We start from the raw sequence: 23,142 nt of genomic DNA, 5'->3' as shown, positions 1-23,142 counted from the left end.
TCCAGGGTCAATCCCAGTGTGGCACCTTGGGCAAGTGTCTTCTACAATAGCCTCAAGCTGACCAAAGCCCTATGAGTGGATTTGGTAGACAGAAACTGAAAAGAAGGCCGTGTACATATATATACATGAATGTATGGTGTGTATGTGTCAGTGTTTTTCCCCACCACCACTTAACAACTGGTGTGACTTAGCGGTTCGGTAAAAGGCACCAATAAAATAAGTATCAAACTTAAAACAAAAATCTGGTGTCAATTTGTTCAACTAAAAAAAAAAAAAGAGAAAAAGTTCTTCAAGGTAGCACCCTAGCATGGCCACAGTCATAAGCTTAATATTAGAAACACAAGTTAACATGACATTCTAACAGAAAATTTTAATGTAGGCCACTTTAAAACATGAAGTTTGTATCATAAAACCAAGAGTGGTTTCAAGGTTAATAAATTTAAACTCTTTAGCTTAAAAATAAAATTTTATAAACTTCAAAAGAAAAAGACAGCTCCTTAGCTCAAAAATTAGATTCTAGAGAGAAAAAAATTTTTAATATATTCATTTTTATTTACCAAATAAACTTTTCTTCCAGATTTTCTGAACAGAATCTTCCTTTGTTTTGAAAGTGTTTCAAATTCTGTAAATAAAATAAACACATATAAGAAATTATAGGATATTAATTTTGAAATACTGTGTTATTTTACTTGTGGAAGAAGATAAAAATCTGCTGTTATTTGAACCAAATCCCACTCTATTCTTGATTCTTAATTATGTTAGGGTTCAAGATTTGGAGGAAGGGAGTTCTTGAGACTGGTACCACTGTCCCAGAAGGCAAAGTCAACACTGGGATTTGAACTTAGACTATAAAAATGTAAAGACTGCAACTAAATATATCACAAGTGTGTCATTGTTACTTGCTCTATGAAACCTGCAGACAAAAAATGAAGCCAACTCTAGCAGGCTTTGAATTGATGATGTAGAACAGAGGTTGATATCACATGTAGAACAGAGGTTGACACCACATGTAACCTTTGTGATTTTCTCTATGGGACACAGACCTTTTCTAAACATGTTTAAAATCCAATGCATTTGTGGGTTGTTGAGGGTTATTCAGAGTGTCCTTTGTTGCACGTACATATTACCAGTGATGACAATGGAAGGGAGATACAAGGGGAAATTTTTATATGTAAGATGATGTAATATATATGTGGACTATGGCCAAACATAACCCCCACCTCACCATCCAAGTATAGCATTACAATGATGAGTTGTTGATCCCTGATGTAGATAGAAGTACAATGCTAAATACTGCAATGCATTTAGTGTGTTCTGCTCAGCTGCATTGAACACTTCAAATTAAGTATTTTTAAAATGCAGTGCCAATGAGATTATTGCTCAGTATGAACATTTGTAAGTTGATACCTCTAAAGAAAATGCACATGGGAGCCTCTGGGTCACTCAGCTTGCTAGAATTTGTAGTCAAATCTCTCTCAAATCATACCGGAATATCTAGAGTTGTGAACCTAGGGAAAAGTGGGATTTCAAGAGGAATACAGTTCAGAGGAAAAGAGGACTGAGTAAAGTGTTAGTGAGTTAAAGATCTCAAATATGATGAGAGACTGGGAGGAAAAGGAGAAACTGGGGCATCACATATACAGCTGCCTAGTTCACAGAAGGTCAGCAGCTATGGTTGTTTGTATGAGGGACACAAACAATACATTCCATCAGTGGGGCAGCAGTTGTTATCAGAGTGGTCTCAACTGTATTTAGAAAACAATGCATTGGAGTACCAACATATTTAGATTAGAATTCAGACTGGAGACTCGTAGGGATTCCTGAGTATGTCCTTGCTGGCATTGGCCATGTGCCAGTGAGGGACTCATTTTCAGGTGTATTTTAATGTAAAATGTTTGAGCATGAAACTGATGCACCTGAGCCAAGGATAAGAGCTGTAGTCCCTATATGCAGGTTGCATAGGGCTTTGTAGTACAACACAAACTGATCAGGGAGGTAGTCTTTTTCTGGATCTGAACAATGCTGTCTCTGGTTGTTGATACATTCACCACTGTTTCTTAAGAACTATATTTCAGGAAGTTTCAAAACAAGTGTCATTGACGAAAAACAATTTTATAATATCTATGATGTTATGACATTCATGCATTTCCAAAATAACTTTGTGGGGTAAATGGGAAACAGTGAACTGAGAATTTACTACTTACTACAGTACCATATACATAAAATGTGAGCTAGCAAGGGGTTTATTGAACGGGTAAAAATCTGCAAAGGAATGCATCAGCTAAGCTTTGGATTTTCATTAGAAGGTTGGACAAAATGCAATTTTTTTTTAATTAAAACTCTTTACCTTAAGAGTTCAAATACCATTGAACCAAGCTTTGTTTTCCGGTGTCGTTAAAATGAAATACTAATCAACTATGTTCTGGGGATCGATTTAATATTCTTATAAGGTAGAGTATCCTAGATGTGAATGAATTATAGTAGAAAACAAGACAAGGATCGTCAGACGAGAAAAAAAAAATCAAAAGAGAATATAGCGTGTTACTTCTTCGAGTAGACTTACGAAGCCGGCAACACGATCTAGAGGATTACGTCTCACCAATTCCAATAACTACTATAGAGAGATATGAAAATAGCGCGCGGCTTGTGACTAGGAAAGGAACTAGTTAACATGGTCAAGAATTTGTTAACAGGATTGAGAAACAGCATCCATGTAATTACTCGACCTGCTAAAAATTGCAACCAAATTTCGCCTAAATCAAACTCCATCACATTAGAATAAAGACTGGTACACATTAGATAGAGTAATCTTAAAGACCACCACATCCAAAGTAAACGAGGTGGCCGTCACTGGAATGCCTTTAGTAAAATAAAACTCTCTCTCTCTATATATATATATATATATGTGTGTGTGTGAAACAAATCATAATTAAAAATGTGAAACTGAATCTATCGCGGAAAAACCCAACATTGTTCGGGAATGTCAAGTGCGCGAAGACAATACAAAACAAATTGACAACCTTATGAGACAAAACAAGTTTTTATTCCCAGTAGTAATCGTTACGTTTAGGTCGATAATTCGATAATCCTTTTAAGAAGACATATGTCAATGTAAGAAAAATAACAATTTCAAGTTGCGGTAGGCACGAAAATAATAGATTTTCGAAAAAGAATGATTAAAACCCATACACGCCCAAAAATAAATTAAATCAAATATTTTCTTTTTAGTAAACATAGTTATACTTGAAAGCTACAAGTTGATACTGAAATACTGAAATACTTAGAAGGAACAATAAAAATTAAAACACTTGAAAATATATAATTAAACATACCTGGACAGGTGGTGTCTTGTCAAAAAAAAAATTAGAAATAAATTAAAACCGATATTGGATATTGAAAAAAGAAATTATATATAAAAAAACAAAAAGTTAATCGACTTACAGGAGCTGTTACAGTTTTGTGTGAATAGTATCCGTTAAGAGAAAGTTGTATAAACCTTTCCGAACGACAAGATGTTACACGAGACTACTTTCTTGGAAGACATCGAAGACTAACAAGAAGCGTGATGCGAAAAAAATAAAAATTTTATGAAACTGAAAAGAAAATATCAAGAACGATAACTCGTGAAGCCTCACGTGATAAAGAATGCGTAGGTATGTATGTATATATATATATATATATATATATATATATATATATGTGTGTGTGTGTGTGTGTGTGTGTGTGTGTGTTATACATACATGTGTGTGTGTGTCAGCAGTTGTATCTATATATTATATGTATATTTTAATACACCTACACGACTTTAAGTATAATACATACACACGCACACAATTTTAATGGTTGACGTTGAATGCGAACATTCATTCATGTGTGACGTGACGTGACGTATTAATATTTTTTTGGTCTTTTTGTCTGATAGCTTTTGTGGCTATTTTTACAGTGAACTATTTAGTATTCTTGATTGAATGTGAATTGTGTGGAGAAAAAAATCAAGTTTCAAGTAGGTCAGCTTGGCAAAGAAAAATTGGAAAGGTTTTTTTTTTAAAGCGATATTCTCAGATTTACTTTTAATCTACCTATCTATCAGTCTATCTATTTATCTACATGTCTATCAATTTGTTTATTAGTTTATCTATGTATTTGTCTCTCTCTTTCTCTCTACTTATCTGTCTATTTATCAACCTACCTGTCTGTCTATCTATCTATCTATCTATCTATCTATCTATCTATCTATCTATCTATCTATCTATCTATCTATCTATCTATATATCTATATTATTACAATGTAGAATCACATCTATCTATCTATCTATCTATCTATATTATTACAATGTAGAATCACAAAGTAAGTTACTCCAAGCTTCAAATAAATCTAAATTCATATTCCACTGGATCCAATCACCACAATCACTGAATATGTAACCTTCAAACATGAGTTCGACAGGGTTTCAATGCAACCACATGTAAAGGAGTTGTTATGATCTGGCTGTCTGAAGATTTTAAAATCAGTCGACCTTTCTGGCTATTCAAGTAAGCCATTAGGCAAAGCTTATAGTTCCAGTCAAAATGAATTTTATTATAAATTTGACTCTTAGTATTGATCTTCCCATGTGAAAATACTCTGTTGGAAGGTTGTGATTTTTTTTTTTTTTTTGTATCAAAGTACAATAAACTGAAAAAGTTCTTTTTATATTTCACAGTAGGTGACCAGGGTTGTAGGATGTGTGAATAAGATTACAAGAGTTATAGAATGGAGTAGATAAGATCCAGGCTACCTATGTTTCATAGCAAGGGGAACCTCAGAAGTGGTAAATATCCAGGCAAGGTGTATATACCTCAGGCTGAGGATATCTTGATTAAATGAAAGTTTACATTGCCGCAAGGAGGTACATGTTAACATATGGAAGATCAGTTTAAATTTGGGACATATTTGGCCTGCATAAAGGCTGTATTCACTGCTAATTTGCTGTGAATGTTGCATTTCCACATTCTTGGCTATCATCAGCACTGTGTGAGAGAGACAACCATGAAATGACTTTGGGAGGAATTGATTTCTTTATCGTGTACCTGATCATGCACGACACTGGATCTAAATGTTTTGTTTACCCATGATACTACTTCTGCATGCCCACTACAACATACACACACACACACACGTATATATTGGGCTTCCATGCAGTTTCCATCTGCCAAATTCACTCACAAAGTATTGGTTGGCCTGGTGTAGAAGACGCTTACTCAAGGTGCCATGTGCTGGGACTGAATCCCAAACCACAGGCTTGCAAAGCAAGATTCTTAACCACCCCCTCAAAATTTTAGATGCATGTTGTTGGCACTCCGTTGCTTACGACGTCGAGGGTTCCAGTTGATCCGATCAACGGAACAGCCTGCTCGTGAAATTAACGTGCAAGTGGCTGAGTTGTGGTGAAAGAGTACAGCAGGGTTCGTCACTGTCCCCTGCCGAAGCCTCGTGGAGCTTTAGGTGTTTTTGCTCAATAAACACTCACAACGCCCGGTCTGGGAATCGAAACCACGATCCTATGACTGCGAGTCTGCTGCCCTAACCACTGGGCCATTGCACCTCCTTTAGATGCATAATAATCCTTTAAATAAAAAATCAGAAATAACATTCAAATGTTATGTAAGCTTGATTACGTATAAACTTATCTGCATCAAGGTTCCTTCATAACAAAACAATATTGATTATTCATTCTGTATATTGTACAACTTGATACATTACTCACTGGTCAAAGTTTCACAGTAATAAAACAATTTCACATTCTGCATTATCTGATCAATTTCTTCATATAGATTTCTAAAATTAGAAACGTTTCATATGAATGTATGTATGAATGTGTGTGTGTGTTTGTGTGTGTGTGAGTGTGTGTGTATCTTTTACTTGTTCCAGTCATTTAGACTACAGCCATGCTGGGACAACAGCTTGAAGAATTCTAATTGAATACATCAATCACACTATGTATTAGTATTTTAATCCTGGTGCTTATTCTATTGGTCTCTTTTGCCAAACTGCTAAGTTACAAAGATATAATCATACCAACACCAATTGTCAAACAGTCATGTGGAACAAACATAGAGTTACAAGGGTTTCTTTCAGTTTCTGTCTACCAAATCCATTCATAAGGCTTTTGTTGGCCTGAGCCATAGTAGAAAGCACGATCTTACCAGGTAGTAGTACTGAGACTTTGGGCAATCATCTCTTCAACACCCAGGCTGGCCAACCTTGTGAATGAATTTTGTAGAAAGGAAGTGTATGGAAGTCCATTGTACATATATAATATTAATAATCAGCAGAAGTTACCAGGCTGTTTTTTTCTTGCACTAGTACTTATCAGTACACAAAACTCTCAACCTTTGAGCCACCCTGTTACTTGTACTAGCTATTAATAGTATATATATATATATATATATATATATACACCCCCCACACACTCATGTTTCAAGTTCTATTTCTGTTTACATCATCAAACCTAAATGTGTGTGTATGTGTGTGCATGTTTACTTCTCACCATTTGACAACTGGTGTTGGTTTGTTTGCGTTCTTCTAAATGAGCAGTTTGGAATAAGAGACCGATAGAAAGGCAGAGGGCAGAATCTTGGATCAGAATGCCCACACAAGTTCGATTTTCTCTGTTGTGAAGGAAATTTTTCCAATTTTTTTTTTTTTCAGCACACCCTTAGAAATGATAGGTGGGGGGAAGGTTTTTATGAAAAAAAAAAAATGTTTGAAAATTTATGATTTTTTCACACTCCACTCCTCCCACCCCAGACTGATTTTGGTCAACTTATTGCTCTAATTACTTTAAAAAAGCCTCTTTGTTATAAAAGGTGTATGATTTACAGGAGATTTAGCTGTTATTTCTAACATGTCTCACGATCACCTGGTACCTTCCATGTTTCTTTGTCACTCTGACAAGCATTGATGTTTCTCAACATTTTTATTCCCATAAGCACATTTTATGGAATGATAATGCAGAAGATTTTAGTCCAAGTGTGGTCCCTTTGTTGGGATTTAAGCAACCATAAAAAAATTCTGTAATTTAAATTTTTAACTCCTACCAACTGAGCCAGTGAGTGTGTGTGTGTGTGTATGCATGTAAGAAAAAGCATATTCACTAACAGAAAAGTATGCTATTAAAATAAAATATCTTCTACATACTTTTTAAAAATCATTGTGGATAAATCCCAGCAATGATTCTTCACTGTTTTAAAATTATAGACACAAAAAATGTGGGGTTGAAAAAGTCCAGTTAGTAAATATTTACTTTTTCTTACACACACACAAACATATACACACGGGCTCGCTTGGTGCCGGGGAGGGGGAGAGAAACGCTAAACTTCCTTTCACTTTTTCGTCTGGAAGTATTTTCCAAATTTGTTTTTAACGGAAAGACTTCTCTCATCGTTTTTAAGTGCGGAGTGCAAAAAAAAAAATTTGGCCCAATTCGGCCCCGAGGTGGGAGCAGGGGAGTGAGAGGCCTGGGTGAAAGTAGGGGAGTGGGAGAACACGGGAGTGGAATTGAAAAAAAAAATTCGATTTTCAAAAAAATTATTTCATAAAATTTCTATCATTTCCGAGGGAGAGGCGTAAAAAAAAAAAAAAAATTGGAAAAATCCCCATCGATCCTTCCTATCATTTTGAAGTGCGTGGTGGAAAATAAAAAAATTTTCACGGAGAGTAAATTAATTAAATTTTTTTTTTTCAATTTTAACTTCGTTTAATTTCTTTCATACAATTGTTACTACATACTTAATCACATAAGTATTCCTAATTTGGTCGCGCACCATAAGGGTCAACGGAAACTTATTAAAGTAAGCCAAACCACTTGCAGCGTTAACCGTGAACGGTGGCGGGCATTAGAACAACCAAACACCCTCATGGGGCATTTGAAAATTCCCTTTCAAAACGGAGAAAATCCAACTCATATTCCAGACTTCCGTCACGGGAACTTACTCTCGTTTACAAAGAATGACGGGGGTTGTCAAAAAAAAAAAAAACAGAAAGAAAATTCTTTTTCACTTATAATTTTGGGGTTTTCTGCATTAAATGCAGAAAAACATCAATTGCTTTGTTTACAAAAAGGATTTTATAAATGCGCATGCGTGTTTCCATTCATATGCGCGCGCGAGAGCGTGTGTATATGTATAAATATATATATGGCTGTATATATTATGTATGAGTGAGTGTAAAGAGAACAGCAAAAACAGCCAATCAGAAAGGCGGGTTACATTGCTATATATAAAGGGAGAGCGCTTTCATTACACTTTGAAGTCATTTTAGCTTACATTGAGTGAGTTATTATCGTTTCCCCCCAAAAGAAATAACAGGCGTTCAGTTAATATCCCTGAAGATGGTCTCTGTCCTGACGAATATCTTTTGTAGTATTAACTCCTCGCCTGTTATGCACCCCCTTCAATCCGTGATTCGCATGGATAAGGAAGAAAATTTGAAATCTTGTAGAAAAGAGGTGCCTAGAATGGTCAAAGACATGGTGTTGAACTTCGATAAAGGTCATTTCATTTCGCAACCCGAATCCGACATTTGTGCAGGCATGAGGAAATCAGTATTAGAAATTTACAACATTTATAGAGATGCGTTGTATAAAAATGTTGCCCAATTGTTAGACGAAGTTGCAGATGACTTAACAATCCAAAAGGCGTACCGTTGCGTAGTGGAGACCATCCTGGAGGATCGTAAAAATTTACATTGGCGTCGTATCTCTATGGTTTTCACGATGTTGGCTGTTTTGGCCGAAGATCAACGATCCAAACATCATGACCTTTCATGGGAACAGTATAACCAGATCTTGATAAAACTCTTTAAAGAACACAAGATCGACACCTGGATAAATGATAACAGCGGATGGGTGAGGTTCATTTATTATATATAAATATTTTTTAAATTCACACATATATATATATATTTTTGTACGTGAAATAAAATATAGTGATCTGATTTAGTAAACAAAAGACATCGTTCTGAGAATTGTATAGGCTTTTTTTAAAACATTTTTTACTAAAAGCATGCCATATAAGCTCTCATAACTATCTTATAGACTTCTCAGAATATGTTTACGAATTTGTATTCTACACACAGAAAATCACACGACTCTTTTTTTTATTCTTTTACTTGTTTCAGTCATTTGACTGCGGCCATGCTGGGGCACCGCCTTTAGTCGAGCAAATCGACCCCAGGACTTATTCTTTGGAAGCCTAGTACTTATTCTATCGGTCTCTTTGCCTGTTAAAGAGACTAAAGTTGTTTTTTGTTTTTTTGTCACTTTTTCGAATTTAAAAAAAAAATCACAGTTTGAAATACGAACAGTCTTTAAATTTTAGCTTAAATCCCAGAAATAGACCATTAAATGTGTTAATGGGGAAGAAAGATATTTAAAAAATCTGAATACGTCAGACTGATAAATAAATGGGGGTGATTGTGAGATATGCTATTAGAGGTCATATGGTGTGCTTTAAACAGAATTCTGCTCCCATGTTTTAAAAGAAAATAAACACATTTAATTTATTGAATAAAAAATACTTTCCAGATATATCATGAAAGTATAAACGGAATTGGTGTTGTTAATCTTTATATAAATATTATAGTTGAAAGAAATTAACATTAGTAGCAAGTCTGTCTGTAAAATTCTTTTTACAATAGCATTATATAATTTATTATTTAACACTTTTTCTTACAAATCACAAAAAAAGAAACGGACCGGTACAGTTCTAATTATTTAATTTATATTAATTGACGGTGTTACATACAAGTGCGAAAATATTGTAGATCTTTATTCTCATATGAAAATCTCTCACTCACACAAACTTTTGTTTCTGTATGCTGTATCTAAAATTATACAGTATATTATCTATTATACAAATACAGGGTGTCTACAAAGTCTGGGGACATGGAGTAAATAAAATCAAGACATAAACAATTAAATATAAGAAATAATAATTTCTTAAAGTTTGTTAATCCCCATGTACCCAGACTTTGTGGACACCCTGTATAGTTTATTATCTATTATACAAATAGTAAAATACAGTGTACATTTAATACACATTAGAGATACCCATAAAAGGACATCTGACCCGCTAGAAAGAGCAGCCAAAGCTCTACACCACAAAAAAATTAGGGATAATTTCGAAAAGGAATAAAAAATTTGTGGTGTAGAGCTTTGGCTGCTCTTTCTAGCGGGTCAGATGTCCTTTTATGGGCATCTCTAATGTGTATTAAATGTACAATGTATTTTACATGAATAATATATAGTCTGTTGACTAATTTTTTTCTCGCTACACCACGAGTAGTAAATTAAATTTCTTAATTTTTTGCTACCCTAAGACTTATTAATTATTATACAAATAGTATTGAAGTATGTCAGGGGATTAATGTCATTTATGGCGCCTCGCTTTGTTATGGAGTTAAAACCCTACTCAGTTCGATTTCGCATTTCCGACAAAATAATTACCAATAACAATAAACTATATATTCCTTTCCACACAAACCCCCTTTTATTTGTTCTTTCACCAAAAGGAGGCCTCAACGTAGTCGTTCGACCTGCTTGAAATAGCAGTGAAATCTCTTAATACCCAGTTACTTTATATATGTGACTGTTAATTATTGTTGCTGACAGTATTCAGCTGTCGACCTTGCTTGATTGTGTCTCACAATATATTCATATCGGCAATCTAAATTCTTTTAAAGAATTAACTGGGGGAAAAAAATTCACAATACAAATTAAACTGTGTAATTAGTTTCTCCTTTTCTCTTTTTATATCTGGTGGTGGTGGCTTTGTTTCAAGTCATCCTATTAGATCAGTCCTATGGTGTTAGACTTTCCAGATAAAGCCACCCCGTCATATATTGAAATTGATATTATTTTTAATTTGTTGTATAAGATATAGATGATCCGACGTGTCTATTATAGTCTTTTTTTTTTTTTAAAGAGAATACGATGTGATTCCATGGAGATATAGCTGCTTTTTTTTTTCTGACCAAACCAGTTTTAAATGTCGGTATATTTAATAGAAATTTAGAATCATAATCCGACAATAAAGCTGTTTCAGTCTTCCTTTTTATCTTGATTTATTTTTTCCACTATATCTCGGACTACGTTACACTGGTTTGAGGGACTTCGGTTTTTAACAAGTCAAACGACAATATAAGCTGTTCGCTCATCTTTTATGTATAAAGTTTAAAAGTTTTGGCGAAATCATTTTCCTTGATATATATTTCATCAATTCTCTCTCTGTCTCTCTCTTTTTGTTTATTGTTGCTAAGCACACACGCACACTCTCATCATTTTCTTTGACTTTCAATACTTTGATTATCGATTTGTTTAGTATAAAAGTCAGTTCAGCTGAAGTCACACAAAGAATATCGATTATATGTGACGTGGAGCGAACCAAGCACATCATGGTGTGGTAGTTTTTAACAAGGCCATTGTTGTCGCAGTTTAGCTCCGGTTTGAGCATTGATCGTGCAGACTTACTTACGGTCAAAGCCGCTCCAACTGTGAATATCTATCTTAATCTATCCAAGATCATATTACCAAGCTTATTCTCTTTCTAAGAGGTGTACTGAGTGAGGCTTTGCTGCTATTTCTAGCAGGTCATTGCTGCCACGTAGAAGTTCTCCCATTATTTCATTAGTTCGTGGGATGGGCAGATTCATTATCAAATTAAAACCAGACTTGCAGACTACCAAACCGGATTTAGTCTCCAATTTTACTCTGGGAATTGGTTGCAAAGAGTAAAATTATTCTATAATCCAAATTATTTTAATTGCTGCTATTATGTTTTTTTTAATACATTTTGACCGACCTAATTTATCGAATTATTTATTTAAAACCAAGTGTAAATAGTTCGTTGATTTTTTTTTTCTTCTTTGTATCGGTTTTAAGCACTTATCGCACAATTTTCGATGATAGTAAATTAAGTAAAGTTCTATTTATAAGTACAGGTCGATGGTTAGTCCTGTCACTTGACATTTCAGTATTTCAGAGTAAGGATCCCTTCTGGAAATTTACGGAGAAGAGGTGTTGATTGCTCTGGAAATTTCCAAAAGAAGGCATCTAAACCTTATTTCTCATAACTTCCATTGTTTTTCAGCTTTAAAACACACACACACACACACACACACACACTAGGCAATATTTAACGAAAACTATACTACTCTCTAGATAAATATATAAATATTTAATCCATAATCCGACAATATGTATTGTGTCGCCCATGTTTATATATATATATATATATATATATATATAAACACACACACACACACACACACACACTCACACACACACACACACACACACACACACACACACAAGAGTAGAAATTCATATTTGTGAATTTTCGTTTCCTTTTCTTTGCTCTGAGCATTTTTACATCCTCCTTTGAATAGATGTAGATCTAATTACAGCTGTCACTTGATATTTCAAGCATTTTTTAAATTGCTACAAATTTCGCTTTGAAATCTTGCCAAATTGACTTTATTTTTGAAACGGGAAGAGTCGGGTTACCCAACAGAACCTAGAATATAATCGTTACTCTGAGCATTTAATGGGTCAATTACTGGGGATTTAAGCCCCAAAATTCAGACTCTATTTTAAATAATTTTTTAAAATTTTATAAAATTTCGAAAACTTAAACAAATTTCATAGTCGTGTGTAGAACACAAATTCTCGAGAAATTTCTGAAAATTCAAAAAATAAAATAATAATAATAATAAAGTTATGATGGGTTTATATGTCATGTGTAAAGCAGAATTTCCTTCTTGTGAGATGTCAGTCACGTATTCTCTTGAATGTGTTAACGTCATACTTTCCGACCTCTCCTCATTCATGCCAAAATGAATAGTCTGTTAACAATTACGAATTTTTGTATCATCATATTACTTAGAGGTTTGGTCCGAAACGTTTGCATTCTCATCTACCCACACACTGGCATATCAATTTATCTTCTTACGCAGCAGGCAAATCGCTTCTCTCTTCAGGTTGGCTGACATACTTTTATATTTATTTGTTACTTGGGCCAAACTACGCAAAAACGAACCAGCACGGGCGTTTCTGTGGTTGCCCGACCTGCTAGACTCAACAGCCAAATAACCTTACTGTCTAACAAAGAAAAGACACTGTACATAATCGAGAACAAGACATAGCGCTCAAGATAATATACGAAATGGCCATATGTGGAACGTTTTTCACTGTAGTGTATAATAAATCCTAAAGCCAGCTCTGAAAATGTCTCGTTCCCGATGTTTTACCTTTGTTGCAGTCATTAGGTTGCAGCTATGTTAGGGAATCGATCCCAGTAAATTTTCTTTTCTAAACCTGGTACTTATTCTATGGTTCTTTTTTGCCGAACTACTCAGTTGTGAGGAACGTAAACAAACTAACACCGGTTATCAAGTGGTACCAGTGGTCTTTCTCTCTCTCGCGCGCATGACAAGCTTTCAGTTTCCGTCTGCCAGACCCACTCAAAGGGTTTCGGTTGGCCAAGCGCTAGAGCATACTTTGTCAAAAGCGCCACACAGTGGGACTGAAACCGGAGCCTAAACTCTTTTTTTTTTTTCATTCAGAAAATCACTGGTCACACAAAGCTGAAACAGAAAATTTTCAGACTTGAAAATAACCAGTCTGTGTCCTTTGCACAGACTAGGATTTGCACTCATATGTGCATACACTTGAGAGCACAGAGAAGTGCAAAAAATGCATTTTTCTGAAAGTTTCAACTGTGACCATTCTATTTAAAAAGTGTTTCAAATGTTACCTCTTCATCTTTGTTTTTTTTTTTCCTAGTATAAATTCCCCTCATCACACCTTATTTTGGGACTTTGTTAAAACATTTTTTGCAACAAGTTCGTTTTAAAAAATTCTCATTAGATTATTTTCAAAATGTTTAGTTATTTTGTAGTTTTGCTTGCTGATGACACGTGTGTATAGATCTATACTGCTGTTGCCCACTTTGTTCTATTCCTTGTCAATACAGAAATTTTGTTATTAAATTCCTTCTGTTACTATCTGGTTTTGGGATTTGGTACCACTGTGCAGCTCATTGGTCAAATGTCTTCTACAGGGTGCGAGGGGTATTTGAGTACATTTTATTGTTAGTTCATTACACCTTCAAATTATTTAATGTATCTTTTTTCTATTTCTTTTTTTGGATAAACCTTCCAATTTATCATGCTAAATCAAGAAATGAAAAGACATGCAGTCATAGTTACTTTACATACAAGCCACAATGATTTAGAAATTTGCAACTTTCTAAATGTTGCCAGATCTTTTGTACATAAATTTTGGTTGGAATTGGAGGCTTGTGATGATAACGTATTATAGTATACATTGTCCAGGTGATGTCCAAAATGAATAAGGACTATACAGTGTCAGCATGATGGCAAGGGAAGTACAACAGGTTGCGATTGAACAACTTTTCTAGATTTGTACTGGCATCATTCACTCGACCTGTGTTGCTTACTTTCGTATCAGAGCAAAGTGCCTGAATTTTGTCGGTTATACCCCATTTCTTCACTGCTTGGTAAACGGCCATGGCTTGCTGTTCTCCTAAAGATGTTAGAATTTCAGAGACTCCCAACAATGGCTCCTTCCCTTGAAAATTTACTATTGTTGCCAGTCTATCAACCTTTTCAATGCCTCTGAGTGCTGGGAGCAATTTTCCATCCCAGTGTATCCCAGTCGAAATTTTGTTCTAAGGCATTGATAAATAAGTATACAAAAAGCATAACATTGTAAAAATGGAGCGGTTATAAACGTGATATTACAACTTTGTCAGGGCTACCAACACAACAGGGGGAAACTCTATACCATAATGTGCCACAATAAAATGAGTGATCTGAAAAAAAGGGCTTTGCAGTTGTTTGATTGAGCTAAAATTTTGCGTTTTTTTTTTTTTTTTTTTTTGTTAGTTAGAACAAGATAGGGGGTGGGGAGCTAAACTTTTAGAAAGTTGAAAATATTTTATATTTATATCAGCCAGATCTAGCCTCTCACACCTACCCTACAATGTCATTATAAAAATAGTCACATTGAATTCTCAAAGCCATGAGGTAATGTATGATTAATTCAAAACAGTGAATAGATAAATATACTTGGCAGAGTAATCTGAATGTTAAAGGGTTATGCTACCTATTTCAACCTTAAGCTTCTGTTGTGAGGAAAAGAGGGATGTACCTTTTTTTAAGAGTACTCTAGTCTCCAAAATTGCATATTTTTCTATTTTTTGTATTCTATTTTCTCATATGTTTTTATTTTCCTTAATGCAGGATGGCTTCCTGGAACATATTCAGATGAAACACAAGAATAAATTGGAAGAATTTATCTGGTTGAGTACAATTGGACTCTGGTCTTTGTCAGTTTCTGGTTTGTGAAAAATTAAACTTCTCGAATAATGAATAATGAAAGAGGAAATCAACTTTAATTTTCTTATAACAAATTAGCACCTTTCACACAAATTGAAGAAGCTGTTTTTATCTGATTCATTCTTAAGATATCCTACAGCAGATTACTTATTGGATTACACTTTATCATTATCTTAACTGGACTAAACTTCTTTCAAATTATAATTACTTACAAAAGGAAATAATCCATCATTATTAGTATACATAATTTGATGAAAACAATTACTTAAAATGTAAATTCTATTGAATATCATCACAACATTCACATCTTATCAAATCCAAGTTGTTAATCCTTCCTTGCGCTGTATGAAAGTGCTTTGTAGTTGTTGCTTTGGCTATGCAAGACACGTATGTTTGTATTATTTCAACAGTGTAGATTCAAATGTTGTTCATTATAAATAGTCAAAACAACTCTTACAAAAAGGCTATTTTATTATGCAAGCCATGTCTTACAGTAACAGCCTGCCTAGCAGCTAAAGTGAATTGCACTTGCTTGATAAAACAAGTAAAATATGGCTATTGCAGCTATTGTTAGAAGGAACAACCAAAACAACACCAATTTCATTTTAAAGCAGTTCTTTCCCATTTTATCTTAATTAGAAATAATTTAACTTAAGACTTATCATCCCGATGAAATTAAAATTACAAGTTTTTAGTGGAATTCTAAATATATGTTAAACAGATTCACACTTGATATCAAAATTGTAGTAAATCAGGAGAACATACTTATGTAGGTGCAATTTGCTTCCCAGTCCCGTGGTTTCGGTATCAGTCTGACTGCATGGTATGCTGGACAAATGTCTGCTGCTATTAGCTCAAGTTGACCTGTGGTTTCTGAGTGAAACAGGTAAATGTAACTCAAATGCCTCACTGTCCACTGCAGTGAAACGTGTCCAAGCTTCTTGACCTATGCACGATCTTTGCAAACAAAATTTAGACTGTCCTGTTTGTTTCCAGTTGTTCGTGTAACCATGTGCGGGCTGGCCGTTGTTCGATACACTGGGAGATTTATTGCCTTGCCTGGATACAGGTAAGGGTTGGCAACAGGAAGGATATCTGGCCATGGAAAACTCTGCCCCAGAGTAATCTCATCTGATCTATGCAAGCATGGAAAAGTAAAAGTTACAACAATGACTGTGATGCCTATGATAAACCATTAAATGAAAAGGAATTCTGTAAATGATCATTTAAGAAAGAATAGGACTGGCATGAACAGAGCTGCTTGTAGATCATGAGATCAATTCCACTTTGTTTCGATTCTGGACTATACATTTTGTTTTTCTTTCCCAGAGCTTCAAATCTTTACAATTTCTTCCCTGCCAATATTTTTCTTGCAGTTAGTTGTTCAGGAACATACAATGCACTATGTCTGGAAGGTTTCTCTAGACCAAACCATTTAAAACAGGAAAAAAAAAACGAAAAAAAACTGTAGTTAGAACTATTTGATGGATGGAGTGGGTAGTGATGCCCATTATAATATCCTTGTCCTATCTGTGGTAGGGATAAGATAGCAAGTATTTTTGTATTAAAATTAGAGCTAAGTTAAATTTAGATATCTTCTGTGCCTAGCCACACAGTGAAATATTTAAGTGAACTTAAATTGAATGTTTGAAATGAATTTTCAGATAATTCATCTCATCTTTAGAGTTGAATAATTGCCAACATATTTCTACCACCATTTTTTTTTTTTTTTTGGCCTTCCTGTTTGCTTTGTATAAAATTTGAAGGATTTTAGTTATTTAATAAATTATTTATTTTTAAATAACATATGCAGAGACTTCCTCTAACTATTTTTATTAACATGATGTTCGATGATTACTCCTTGTAATCAAATATTGTGATTAGAACAATTTCTTTCCTACTTCTGGTGAGAGAGAAGCAATGAAATTAGCACCAGTCAAGTATTGAGGTTGATTAAATTGATTATGGCCTTCAATTAAAAGTCAAGATTAATCAAAATTAGATTTTTTTAATGCTATCTGTATTCATGCAAGGTGATCTTAATCTTCACTTGAAACTTATTGATCACACATTTTTTTTTTTTTTAATACTTTTGTATTAATGTGGATCTTGATTTCTTTTGATTAGTTATTCCTAATATAAGCAAAATGCCACACATCTGGAAGAAAGAGACAATCAATTAGATCAACACCAGTACTTGACTGCAACTTCATCAACTTTGGAAGGGCGGTGGGCAAAATTTGTCTCAGCAGTATTGGAACCTCTCCAATCCATTACCCTACAATTTAACCTCTGTAGAGTACTATACATCTAATTAGCTTCATAATTCCTTCTCTCACCAACCTACTTTTTTTTTTTTTTTTTTTTTTTTTTTACATCAGTAACCAGTGATGATTCAATCTGCTTCTTTTCTCTGATGTTATTAATGCACAATTACTAAAAAACAAGCAATAAAACAACATATGAAGCTGCTGTGCCTCTATTTTTGTACCTTAAATAAATGATTATAAATGGATATTGTGTGTGTGTGTGTGTGCAATCTTGTGAAAAAGAAAAACATCAAAACTTTTAAGGATGGAAGACATCGCTACTAGTCATTCACTTTGACACCTTACTTTTGGAAGGATACAAAGAATATAAAGTAATGTCCTCTCCAACCAAACATTTACATGTTATACCTACAACCTCAAAGATTGGAGTGTCATCTTGAGGATGTTAATCATCATCATCATCATCATCATCAGTGGATAGCTATGAAGAATGTGTATATAAATGTATATATTGTGTGTGTGTGTTGTATATATATCATCATCATCGTTTAACGTCTGCTTTCCATGCTGGCATGGATTGGATGATTTGACTGAGAACTGGCAAGCCAGGTGGTTGCACCAGGCTCCAATCTGATGTGGCAAGGTTTCTTCCTAATGCCAACCACTCCGAGAGATGTATATATATATATATATTGTCTGTTCACTTCATAATGAAGATATTAAATTTTCAAAACTTTATTTGTTTGTCAGATTTCTTTTAAGAATTTTGAATCTATCTCTCGATTTGTATCAATAATCAAAGAAAAAAAATCTGGTAAATTATTCAAGCCACTTGTCTCTAATTGGAGAGCAGTTTGCACAATATGACAAAATTCCTTAAACTTAAATTAAAACAAAAACAAACCGACAAACAAAAATAAACTGTACTGAAAATGTTTCTTTTTCAACCAGGCAATCCATAATATTAAAGACAGTTTGATGTACATTGTAGAATGAGATGTTAAATGAATAAATGAACAATCTATGTTAGATGAGTACCTTTTGTACATCTATGGATAAGTGAGATATTTTTATAGATGGATGCCCTTCCTGACACCGACCTTTATTTTTTTATGAAGTTTTTTTTTTTTAATTTTAATTCCACTGCTTTGAGAATGCATAATATTTATCAAGAATGTAAGTATGACAACACTGCTTTTTGACTGAGACCATCTTATTTAAGAAGTAGGAAAGACAATTTAGACACTCACACACATGATGGGCTTCTGTCTACCAATTCCACTCGTAAGGCTTGGTTGATCTAAAGCAATAGAATAAATTAGGCCCACACCATGCTGTGCAGCAACACTGACCCTAAGATCATGTGGGTTGTAAAGCAAACTCCTTAACCACACAGCCATTCTGAGATTCAGTTGTCAGGTTGGAGCTGGTGTATCTTTGTCATTATCTAGGATTGCCTAAGTGATTTACCAATGAAACCCTAATACATGAATGTTCTCAGCTGTGGAGATATAATACTATCTTCTTTAGCCCCTCCTCCAACATCTACACAAAAATATCTGTGGCTGATTACTTGCTGCTAATAGCATATACACTGCCAGAAACCTCATCCTCCCACAAAAAAATTCCTCAACCATTCTTTTGATCTTAAGTCTGCTGCATCAGGCTTGACCTGTGGCTACACTTCTACACAGATGTCTCATTCCTTCCCACAACGACACACAGCACCAGAATTGCACCGTTTCTATGAACGAAGATTTGAAAATTATTCAACAATTGATACACAACAACCTCGTTTCAGTCGACATCATCAAAACACAGTGACTACGTTGAGGAAAACAATCTAGAAAATAGTAAAATATGGGTACCAGAGTTTCTTCAGCTACATATAAAATACATAAGGCTTTAAAAAAAAAAAAAGTGAAACAGTCCCTATTAGGTGCCACAGTGAGAACAAATTAGATCATTTGTCAACCATTTTATTTCTAGTTGTGCACTTACCCAAGAAATTCTGTTGTGATTTAAAGGAAATTTCGCTGCTATTTCAAGTAAGTCGGGCAACAAACTAGCGACTCCTTCACAACCAAGCTACAATGATTCCAAGTGTTGTAACCGGTTACAGACTTATTCAAGAATGTAAGGGGAAATAACTTTTCATATCGTACTTGCCGACAAAAAACGCTATTTATCTGCAAGCTGTTATAATTATGTAACGAACGTTCTACGATGTCAAATAACATTGTTCTGTATATATTCCGCCTTTCTCGAACAATTTGAAATACAAGGTACGGATAAATTAAAAGAAAAAAGCTTTCAATTATTTTTTTGAAGGTACGGGAGACAACTCCGGTTATATTTCTAAGTCATGAAATTCACATTCTATTCTCAATGTCATACTTCCGTAATTAACAATTGATCAAGATCTAACAATAACCGATCTGTCATTCCACAAGTGTATTACATAGTATAATCATTCAAATTTAGAGAAGCTAGATTTTTATCAGCACAGAATTGATAAAATGTAGTTCATATGTAATTGCCGATGCATACAGGACTTATGATGTGATGGAGTTACATTCACTCATTGAAATCTAAATAGCAGAGTAAAGTTATCTATAATTGATCGAAACGTGTACAGTCACATAAACAGGGTGTACAGAAAATTATTTAAGAGAAACTATCCTATTAGGTGAAGACAGATTCACAAAAATGAAGAACAAATTATATGTAATTATATACTTTAATTTCTGTGAAAATTTTGAAAAAAAAAAACCCCCCAAAAATGGATGAATCTCTATTTACCTCCGACTTGACTTGATGTTATTCTCACAAAAATTTAAAGTAAATGCTTACAGAGATTCAGGAATGTAAGAGCAGATAACTCGTCGAGTACTAAAGGCTTTTGTTAACGTACATGATATACACATTCCATTCTCGATTCACACATCAGAAGTTGGTGAATAATCAATATCTTTATAATTCATTAGAATCTGAGATGACTTGTATTCATAGCAAAATTTTCTGATTTCCATTAAAACGATATCAGGTCAAACATGCATCCCAGCTTAACAGCATTTTTGGCTTTATGTTCCTTAACCAGATTCAGGTTACTAGTACTCGATCGAGATTACGGACTGGGTGCTAACACAATCTGAAAATTAGCCTTTTACTACTGCAATGCTCTTTACGCAGTGCGAATAGTTTTCTTTATTTTAGTGATTTGTAAAGCATACAATTTGCTTCCAAAAATTACTTTGCATTACGTTGTTTACAAAGTTTATTACGCTGGTTGTACCCAGAAAACAATGAAACTTTTCTAACAGTAATACTAAGACCATACTACAGATGAATTTTAGTAAAACGGTCAAATAATTTTTTTTACAAAGATGAAATAACTTTTCTCACATTTACGATTCCCTGCTGAAACTTAAATAAGTATAGTCTAGAAATATGTCAACAGCGTACAACCAAAATACCGTGAGTCAGTTTGAAATATATTGATATTTTGCCCATTAGATCTACAATGTTGGTTAACACAAATTTGAGCTTTGAAAAAAATCAGGCATGTGCCGTCAGTAATTACTCAGGGTAGGCAGTTGGTGACGTTTATGTAGTAAAACACGCAAAAAGAAAGAAAAAGCGAAACACAGATGCGCGACTGAGTTGGAGGCAGAATTACTTCTGCTTTTATAGCACGTAAAGAAAACGTTGTAGGAATGTACGCAGTACGTGTACTACAGCAGTACTATGTGTGGCTTAAATACTGAAATTGAAAGACAGGGGCGAATTATACCTACCTACCCTACAAAAAAAAAAAAAAAAGATATTTTGCATTTTATGCAAAGTAGAGTAACCTTCGTAATTAAATTGAATTAGGTGCGTATTTTGCCATACAAGGAAAATGTTACTATCGATCTATTTTATGCAGGGTAGGCACGTCCCTGGAAAAAGTACATGAAGATATACAAATGTGAGCTTTGAAAAAATACACAAATGTTTATAAAGTGATTATCCACAAAACAACAAACATTTCCAATCTAAAGACTTAACCAATCACAGAAAAATTTACTAAGACGTTCAATTTAGATTTTCTACGAAAGAAATTCCGCCACTTTTAGAATCATTATCCGAGACGTCTGAGAGACTAGGTTCTGAATACTCCTGAGATGAAGATATCAAATCCATAAATTGTAATCAATAATACCAAACCCGGCATTCCACAAATATATCGAATAGCATAATCAATGGATCTTATTAAATTTATTCCAACCACTTGAAGCATTTCAAACTTCCACCACTTTTTTTTTTTAAATTTTCTACTTTGATGTAACTTCTTTAATTATGCATTTCTTGGAAATAATCTGGTGAAAATTTGAAGTGCTTCGAATGTTGGAAGAAATGTAACATTATTCTAGCCAATCAACTTTAGAAATTCCAGATTTTTATCAATAACGAATGAACAAAATATTGCCAATCATTTGTAAAAAATTTCGTAAATACTAATTTTCGGATTAATCAATATAAAAATTTAGTTAATACTAGTTTTGTGAAGGAATAAAATTTCTTATAATTCTATATATCTACATGCAATTCGCGTACATTTGTTTTCTTTGCATACTGATTTTATGAAGTGATGAAATTAAATCGACTCGTTAAAATACAAATATGTAAATATCAAAGAAAAGTTATCTGGAGTTGAAAACGTTCGTACTCACGCATCCATATGAACAAGGTTATAAAGAAGTTTATTTAAGAGAAGAAACTATACACACAAATGTAGAGACTAGCTTATATGTAATTATGAAATAGTCTTCAATTTCAGAAGAATGTTTTAAAAAGATAAATGAATCCCCACTCACCTGTGATATGATTTGATGTGTTCTGCTGAAGATTGAGAATAACTCTTTAAAAAATCGAAGCAGGAATGCAGGAGCAGATAACTAAGGAACTACTGAAAGCTTTGTTAAAACATACCTCACTTTCTCTCTCATTCCATATTTCACACATCAGTAATTGTTGAGCTCACTATAAATTTGTATACAGGGGTTAGATATATTTATAGTAGAAATATTTTCTGATTTTAATTAAAACGATATCAGGCCCAACAACAGGTCGCTCGCGAGATTACAACGTTTCTGGCACTAGCGTTCCCTTTACAAAATTACACTTGCTAATAACTCAGTTCGACTGACCGAAATAATGTAGGTCTAAAAAAATCGTACGCATAACTCCTTTCTTTTGATTTAACCGTAATCAAATAACAGGAATTTGGAGCTTTCATAAATTATTTACCTCATATTTGATAAATTATTTACCGCATATTCTACAACAAAGTTTATAAGTTGATTGTATCAAATATATATATATATATATATATATATATATATTGTGGGTCGGACAGTATTGCAGTTAAAATTTTCTTGTTTATTTTCATATATATGTATGTAAGTGTATATATATATATATATATAT

The 23,142-nt window shown here is 33.9% G+C and overlaps 1 protein-coding gene and 1 long non-coding RNA gene across 3 annotated transcripts in view; one reads left to right on the top strand and one right to left on the bottom strand.

Annotated features, from left to right (window-relative positions):
• LOC149132527 (uncharacterized) overlaps window positions 1-23,142 on the bottom strand; it is a 37,006-nt gene that overhangs the window by 5,002 nt on the left and 8,862 nt on the right. Inside the window, exons 1-3 of one of the 2 annotated variants that reach the window (XR_016244496.1) lie at window positions 6,187-6,377; window positions 3,442-3,593; window positions 558-622 (exon numbers count right to left, since the gene is read on the bottom strand). This is a non-coding gene — a long non-coding RNA (uncharacterized LOC149132527). Of the gene's footprint in view, window positions 1-557; window positions 623-3,441; window positions 3,594-6,186; window positions 6,378-23,142 lie in introns of those variants that run through there. The other variant, XR_016244495.1, reaches the window with a different exon arrangement.
• LOC106870808 (apoptosis regulator Bcl-2) lies at window positions 8,285-17,872 on the top strand. Its single transcript, XM_014917023.3, has 2 exons — window positions 8,285-8,888; window positions 15,305-17,872. The coding sequence occupies exons 1-2, from the start codon at window positions 8,373-8,375 to the stop codon at window positions 15,407-15,409; spliced, it is 621 nt and encodes a 206-aa protein (XP_014772509.1). The 5' UTR covers window positions 8,285-8,372; the 3' UTR covers window positions 15,410-17,872.

The sequence above is a fragment of the Octopus bimaculoides genome, chromosome 15 (genome assembly GCF_046866305.1).
Source record: "Octopus bimaculoides isolate indiv1 chromosome 15, ASM4686630v1, whole genome shotgun sequence".
Classification (NCBI taxonomy): domain Eukaryota; kingdom Metazoa; phylum Mollusca; class Cephalopoda; order Octopoda; family Octopodidae; genus Octopus; species Octopus bimaculoides.
Note: the sequence above shows the minus strand (reverse complement) of the source record. Positions and strands in the feature narration are given on the sequence as shown.

Excerpts from the sequence above, each read along its gene's own strand:
- LOC106870808 (XM_014917023.3), top strand. The coding sequence starts at position 8,373 with ATGGTCTCTGTCCTGACGAATATCTTTTGTAGTATTAACTCCTCGCCT. Across the intron at positions 8,889-15,304 it reads TAAATGATAACAGCGGATGG|GATGGCTTCCTGGAACATAT; the intron begins GTGAGGTTCATT and ends TCCTTAATGCAG.